General features: G+C 36.7%; 1 protein-coding gene across 1 annotated transcript; it reads right to left on the bottom strand.

Moving 5' to 3' along the window:
• Positions 1 to 324: 324 nt before the first annotated feature.
• Positions 325 to 8,029, bottom strand: ERMN (ermin). Its single transcript, XM_059167289.1, has 3 exons — positions 7,522 to 8,029; positions 6,782 to 6,874; positions 325 to 3,444 (listed from the first exon to the last, which is right to left on the bottom strand). The coding sequence occupies exons 1-3, from the start codon at positions 7,760 to 7,762 to the stop codon at positions 2,927 to 2,929; spliced, it is 852 nt and encodes a 283-aa protein (XP_059023272.1). The 5' UTR covers positions 7,763 to 8,029; the 3' UTR covers positions 325 to 2,926.
• Positions 8,030 to 8,309: the final 280 nt, after the last annotated feature.

Raw genomic sequence — 8,309 nt, 5'->3', positions numbered from 1 at the left:
TATGTGTTTTTCCAGTTGTGGAAGTTAAGGTGTATCTAAACAAGAGCTCAGTTCCTATAAAAATAACACAAATTTTTCAGGAACATTAGGTATCTACCTGCCAGAAGTTTTTGTGTTTCTTTTTTTTTTTTTCTTTTTACAATCATTTTAAGACCTTTTTGAAATAAATAATGCTTTTTGGATTTAAATAAAGTGTTCTCTTGATTTCTAAAGCATCATTTCTTAATGGTCTTTAGTAGCTGCTGATATGCAAGCATTCTTCCTAAATTTTAAAGGACAGCAAAAGAAAATAAATCCTTCACACCAAAACAAGGACACACACTGTTATTGAAAGCAAGTCAGACACAGCAGTTCTTTATTTAAACTGTAGACAGATGATAGGTGGATTCTGACATATCCCATGTCTTCCAATATAGCATTATAGGAAAAGTAAATTTTTTATTGACAAAGAAATAGAGATTTTATTAATTCATATTCACCCCAAAACTAAGAAAAATTAAAAGTCATGTAAGAAATAGCAACATTCTCACAAGAAATCAGTTCCCCCTCCTACCAGGTACCAGAGTCCTTCTTCCATCCAACCCGAACCTTAGATCACAAAAGCAGTAAATCTGCCAGTATTATTACCAATTTGTGTTCTAACTTGTTCTGTAGGAATGTCTAATATGTTAAATACCCCTCATGAAATCAGAACCATACCCTTGCCTTTCCTAGGTTATGAAGAATCAAATAGTCACCTAACCCCATCATTTTGCTTCTGATCACTTTAACTCTGTGGCCTTAGTGTAAGATGGAAGCATCTGGGTGTTAATGTCCAAGAGTAGTTTCAGTGCTCTTTTGTAACTGCACTGCCTCATCCATAAGCATTAAGCATTTGCTCATTGAACATACCCTGAAAAAGTCTTTGTGGACAGTATCTTTCATGCTTGGTTAATTAGATAGTAAGAGCACAAAGCTTTGAAGGCCAGTGTTACTCTGTACTGGATCCCCATAAGAGCCAGTAGCTTGACTATGTCACACCATAGACCACCCAGTTCACTCAGATTCCATAGAAATTCAACACTTCTGTTAGAACAATTAAAAATAGAGGCTCTGTTGATGTTAGGTTAACAATATGCTCCTGTTCCTTGATGGATAACACAATACTGTGCTTTGAAGTTAAGTAGAAAATTGTAGGGCTCATCAGTAACCCAGAAAAGAAAATAGGTTGCCCAGGTGGAACAATTTAGAGGATCTAAATAAATAGGAAATTGTCTGAGTGCACCAATCTTTTACCTAAATTTACCAATAAACACCTGATTTTCTCTGACTTTCTTCTGAAAAACTTGCATTATCAAGAATGAAATCTATAGGTTCTACAAATGAAGAGCAACAGCACTTTTACATGATCAGGTTGTGAAATATGTTTGAAAGAATAAAAGAAGCACTTCAATCTTGAATTCAAAATTGAATCTTGTAAACAGTAAATAATAGTAAATGATATCCTGGAAATATATTATGTGACCAGGAAGAATTAAAGAAATTTCCATTAGAATGTGTGGGATTTGTTACACATAAATAAGCAATAATCTAAGAAGGCCTAACCCGGGTTTTTTCACAAAATGAAAAAGAAATAAACAAAGGGTTGAATAGTACAATGGAGACTGTATTACATTCAGACAATAAGGAATTGTCTTTTTATTTGCAGGGCCAAAAATATCTTTATCTGTGGTGACAGAAAGTTCAGGGTGATATATATGGATGCCTGAAATAAAAAATTATGAAACTATCTAAGAATAAAAATATAGACTCTCCCTTTTCATAAATATTTAATACATTATTTGATACACTGGCTTCAGTGAAACTCCACAGGCACAGTCTTAAGCATCTTGATTTGGGCTGAGGTCCAGTAAATTCTATATTCCCAACGACTATCAGAGCTTTCTTACTAAAAATACATGCTCACACTCTACTTTGAAAATATCCTAAGATAATTATTTCCATTTTCATAGTAACTAGTACAGTTATGACTAGAGTTGTCTTGGGTTTCTAAGGAAAGAAAATTATTCTGAGATACTGTTAATAAGAGAAAGTGTGGTAATAGAGAAGGGTATTTTCTTAAAACTGTGCTAAAGCTGTCATTTTCACTTTTAATGACTTTAACTGTGCTAGACGAGATTTTATTTTCAGTCACAAAAATAAACTATCTGACTCCTTAGTCTATTGCCCACCAATCCTCTAGTCCCTCCCTGTATCAACCTCACAATGGATTTTATTCATCTTGACTGCATAAATCCAACATTTAATAACAGAATTCTCCTGACATGACAACTGCTCAGCCCCTCTAGTGAGAAAATTCAGTCAATGGTAACACCTAGGAAGAAGGCCTATACAGATTTTTCACTCTGTAGATGCCAAGGAAAGCCACTTAAAATCTTTTCTGAAGATAATAGGAAAGGCAAAACATTTTGGACAGCTTATTGCTAGTGTCTATAAAAACAAGTTGAAATGAAATAGGCTTAATACCAGACTTTCTAGCACCCTCAATGTACAGGAAGAAAGACACCAAAAGAAATACAGGTCATTTCTCATAGTCCTCTTTCATTTGATGACTGTATTTCCCAGTGTTGTTACTTTTAACAAGCCAAATCATGCCAGATTCTCTAGGGGTGCTTGCTGTTTGCTGTTTAGTGCTTATCACACAAGTCCATATTAGTGAAATTTTAAAAAGCAAATGCCCATGAATGAATCTAAAGCTTTTTGACTTGAGGTTACCAGACTGAATTTTGTCTAGGATTATTTCCATATTTTTCCTACAGTGAAACAGAGGTTAAGCTTTCACATCTTTAAAGAGGATGACTCAAATAAGACATGCAAAGATGTGTCTCAGGAAAATAGAATTAGATTTTGCTTTAGTGGGCAGGAGAATTCCTCAGTTCCATTTAATTTATAAGTGCATCATAGACTCAAATTCATCAATTCTCTGCTTGGTGTTCCCCTTCCTGATTTTCCGATAGGATATTGTATTGTATCTTGAATAAGCATTTCTAGAGATATCACTCTTCTTCCCGAAGGTTGGCTGCTCCTCAGGCGTCACAGGTTGGGAACTGGGGCTGCTCAGTGGGGAGTCCTCATTTGCGTCACCTTCCCCTTTTAATTGAGAACCCTCTTCATTTTTTTTCTTAAATTCTATCACTCGAACTTCATCTTCATCATCATTGCAATCATCGTCATCATTATTAATTTCTTCATCCCAAACTTCTTCCTCCTCCTCATGTTTAGAATGCAACACATCAACTTGGCTAGGTTTCCGAAATCCCAACCATTCAATTTCAGCTGCCTGGCGAGCTTTGTTCTTCCCATCCTCCTCTTCCTTCTCTTCTAGAAGTTGTTCAGCAATCCTTTCCTTCTGTCTACTTATTTCCTGGTTACTGATGCTCAGAGGAATCTTCTCCCATTGATGTCCTGTAGCAAAATCAATTGATAATTGAGATACCCAATTCTTTTTTTTTTTTTAATTTTATTTATTTACTTGACAGAGAGAAAGAAATCTCAAGTAGGCAGAGAGGCAGGCAGAGAGAGAGGGGAAAGCAGTCTCCCCGCTAAGAGGAGAGCACTATGCAGGGCCCAATCCCAGACCCTGAGATCATGCCCTGAGCTGAAGGCAGAGGCTTAACCCACTGAGCCACCCAGGTGCCCTGGGATACCCAACTCTTATTCTTTAAATTATGTTTCTGGACAATCATTTCCCTACACATACCTTATAGGATATTATTCTGTGGGTTAATAATATGTTTTACACAATAAAATGGGTTGTACTATCAAATTAGTTTGGAAAATATCACATTAAACACCGTTAAGTAAGCCTCAGAATTTACGCAAGCCTTTAAAATGCCAATAAATATTGTGGGTCTCTAAGAAGTTGATGCCTCAACTTCATTTGACCATAAAACGTTTTTTTGTTGTTGTGGACTGTTGTATCTAGTGAGACTGATGTTCCTGAGACAGACTTTTAAAATCCTGTCTAGTCTGTAGTGACTAGAAATGTGAACATAGAAAATAAAATATTTGGACCTATCTTTTACACACACACACACACACACACACACACACCACATTCCTCAAGGAGAATTAGAAAAATATCTCACAGGAGAAAAAAGGTTTTCTTCTAGTAGTAAAAACAATGACTCCTCCCAACTGGGCATGCTCAGAGTAGCGCATTCAGTATTTGCTACCATGATTCTCAGAGTTGTGCTAAAGTACCAGTTGTGGAAGGAGGAGCAGGGAGCCATGGGTGGTCAGGGGTCCTATGTTGGGCTAACAGTGACACCAAGCCCATCAAAGCATCTAAGATCTGCCATTGATTTCTAGAGAGCCAGACTTTAAAAATCTTGTCGTGGTCCTCTCTATATATTGGTAGATTAGCCTGTTACGTTAGACATATCCCTACTAACGACTAATTAACTCAAGTTGTTTGGTACCGTGCAGTGACTTTTACAAGGCTTAATTCATGTCAAATTTCACTTTTCAAACAGATCACATTAGCATATCCTTAACAATATTTATTGAGTTTGCTAGAAAGAATTAGAGTGGAGGTTGTTCTCTGGGCTTTCACCTCTGAAGGGGCTACTATGAGAAGCTTCAGTCTACGTGTGACTTTAAAATATTGTCTAGATTGTGTGCCTTGTCAGGCTTCCATTTCTTCATCCCAAACTTCAGTCTAGTTACCTGTAGTGTGTTGAAACTACCCTACAGTAGTGTGTGTTGTAGTGTGTTGGGTATTCCCTTTCAACACCATAAGAGTCCTTAAATAAAGTGAAAGGCAGTGTTTGTCTTAGTCTTTCCCCATCATAGCTTTCTACTTTCACTGAGAGATGTTCAAAGTCCATTTCCATTCAAGATTTTTCATTCTCTTTTTGTGTTTGCTTGTTTGTTTGTTTGTTTTGTTTTCCCAACACAGGGATCAGATTGTATACTTACAGAAAGAGATAGAAGTCCTAACTGGTTGTACACAATTCCTATTGGGCTGTTGGTACCCAGTTAATTTTCTTTACATTATAAATAAATATACATTAGCATGTTTTCTGTAATCTTAAGTAAGCTTTCTTTTATTCTATTTTTTCCCATAAGAGCCAAAGAAGCTGATCTTTTTGCTCACACCATGACTCAGGCATGGAGTTGTCATGCATGAAATTACTTCTTGAATTTAAATTATAGTTTTTCCTCAATATTTTTAGCATCTTGCTGTTTTTCAACCAAGGAGTATTCTCTTTGGAGACTTTATAGCTGTTTGTCATTGTGAAAATAGAAGACACCAACATGTGCCTTACAGGAAAAGCATATGTTCCACCAAACACAAAAGAATTCATTCAGGGAAAAATTCACCCTGACACCATCTACTTAAAAATCCAGACTGCTTTCATTCTGTATTTGACAAAACAAAAGATCCTAGAAAACTGCTATCTCCAGTGGATTTCCTGATCAGATATTTGAAGGGGTCTCTGGGCACCTGGGTGGTGCATTTGGTTAAGAGTCAGACTCTTGGTTGTGATATCAAGGTCATGAGATTGAGCCCCCAGTCAGGCTCCATGCTCAGCTCAGAGTCTACTTGAGACTCTCTCCCCCTCTCTCTCTGCCCCTCTCCATTGTGTGTGCATGCTGTCTCTCTCCTAAATAAATAAGTAAATCTTAAAAAAAAAAAATTAAAAGGGTCTCTACATGCACTTTGAGATCCCTGCCTGTGATAACTTGTTATATTGGAAACAGAAAGATAAGGGCAGAGAAATTATTTAGTTCATTTCATGGGGCTTAAGGCTTAAGTTTTATAAATTACCTGTGTTAATATAAAAGCTTAATAATAGTTGTTCCTTACTACATCCCACTGCTACATAGGGACCGCAGATAGTCTGGGAGGTATCCAGGCAAAGTGGACAAACCCCCAAAATTGCCAGTCACATCCCTGTCTTGCTTGACATCTACAATTTTATGTGATGTTATAATATTTAAAAAAAAATTATTCCATATTTTGCCTATTAAGGTCCAAGCTAAGCTAAATTGCTCAAGGTCTAAAGAACCAACTTCAGTTTTGAGATAAGATGCTTATGGCTGCAAAAGAAGAAATGAGTGATTAATTAATACGTGTTTATCCTGAACCTGATTTGGAAATGGCTTCAACATAGGTATCTTCTGAGAAGTAAAATATAAAAGGCTTTGTGTTTCTTAGTCTCTTGAGTTTATCTGAAATATGTCACTTAAAAATCAATGTTCTTTTTATTGTCTCATTTTCTGAAAGAACACAATTAAAATTACCTTCATTACCTGGTAGATTTCTTTAACAAGAATTAGATAACAATTTTCAGCTTACATAGATGCTTAGAATTTTTCTATAGATCAAATAAATTTATAATATTATTTTAAAATGTATGTCAATAGTAAGCTTTTAGGATAAACCCATTTTTAAAACATTTACATTTCACAAGGTGCCTGACACAGATTTAGAGACACTAAATAAATCTTAGTGGACTGACTTATTAAGAGACTGATATCATTTTGTCAGGTCAAGGCATGCCAATCAGTTAGACCAACCTATGCAGTCTCAGTCTTGATGCTTCTGGAACACTTTTTAAGGTGAAACCCACAGATAATCAAGACTACTCCCTTATCTGCCTATAGCAGCTTTGAGCTTTTGAAGGATCTGTCTGGATGGCTTTTTCAACATCACACTCACAGAACATCCCATGCAAAAACTACCATCCATATTCAGTCAGACAATGTCTGTGTACAAAATGGAAGTTCCTCTCACCTTCTCTGAATGTCATTTCATCAACACTTGTTTCTTGGAGAGAAAGATCCGTGATAGCCTTATGAACAATAAAAAGATTCTCTTCTGGTTTTTCTGGGGGGAAAAAATACTCACAAGATTAATACTATATTTAAGCAGTTTAAGTTTAAATAAATTATCAATTTAGATTCTAGCTACATAGATCGATTTAATTTGCAATTGTGTTCACTAAAAGTAACTGTTTCACTCTCCCAACTTATTCCTTCATTGGTTCCTACTTATAAACCTAAGGATAACCTCTCCTTTTCCATCTAGTAAGTTATAGAACCATGAATTCAGACAAGTTCAGGTATATTTCAGAAGGAAAACTTGAAATGCTGAATTTTCTTCACTTAAAAAATATCGGGGCTGTCCATAATACTAATAAATAATATAGTTAACATTTAACCAACACTTAGTAATCCTCACAACAACGCTTCAAATATCAGTACTTATATTTCTTTCTGCTAACTGGGAAAGCTAAGGAGGCTGGGGAAGTTGTCCAGGGTCTAAAGCTATCAAATAAATAAGCCTGGAATTGACCTGAGGCAGAGGGTTGGTCCTTAGTCATCCAGCCACAGTAGAATAAGAGACCACATTTGGGCAAGGACATGGGTAGGAGGATGGACAGCACATTTCCATCATAACAGTTTATCAAAAGAATTACGAATGAGTTTACAAATTGAATTGAGCAAATCAAGGAGAAAGGAAAAATGCTTTACCTTTTAGAATCTTCTCATCCGTGGACCAGTTGCCTACAATATTCCCTTGTAATTTTTCACTTTTCTCTTGATTTCCTTCTGTGGGTAGGTCTTCAAGATGGGGTTCTACGCGGTAGTATGGTGGGGTACCATCCACATCACTGGCTTCCACATTTGTTTTAGTGATCGATTGTTGACCATTTTCGGGTGGTGTGTCCCCATTGCACTCAGCTGGACTGAGTGTCCCTGGAACATCTGTCATAATGTAAAGTTGAGTCCAAGGACGCAGAGAGAGCTATGAGGAAACTGAGTGAAAGGATCCTTGATAGATGTGTTCTCTCCCCTTCAAGTTCTGTAGTTCCAACTCCTACTCTAAGAATACAAAGTATTTGCTTGAGTACCTGATATCAAACTGCTTTTCCCAAAGGTGTCCAAATAGAGCTTAGAACAGAAGCAACAGGATTTGTCAGATTTGCCACCAGCCCAGAAGCAAGCATCCAGCCAATCACCACCTTCTTTGTCTCTGAGCAGCCCACTTGCTGAATTAATGGAAGCATTTTGATTTACATAAACAAACAATCTGAGGCAATCAGGCTTTTGTGTTGGCCTGTAGAAGGGGACTTTCAGCTTGTCAGTCCCCCTCTGGGAACAGAGATTTTTGTCCCTTTTCATAATGGCCCTTTGTCATTTTCCTTGTAACAGGAGCCACAATTGTTCCACAGCTTTAATCCAGAGAGAATGACCACCTTGAGGCATATTAGTTCTGTGTAACCAGCTTAACATTTCCAAACGGATTTTGTTCAAGTAAA

The sequence above is a fragment of the Mustela lutreola genome, chromosome 3 (assembly GCF_030435805.1).
Source record: "Mustela lutreola isolate mMusLut2 chromosome 3, mMusLut2.pri, whole genome shotgun sequence".
In the NCBI taxonomy this organism is placed as follows: Eukaryota; Metazoa; Chordata; class Mammalia; order Carnivora; family Mustelidae; genus Mustela; species Mustela lutreola.
The sequence above is the reverse complement of the archived record's forward strand: the minus strand, read 5'-3'. Positions and strand labels throughout refer to the sequence as shown.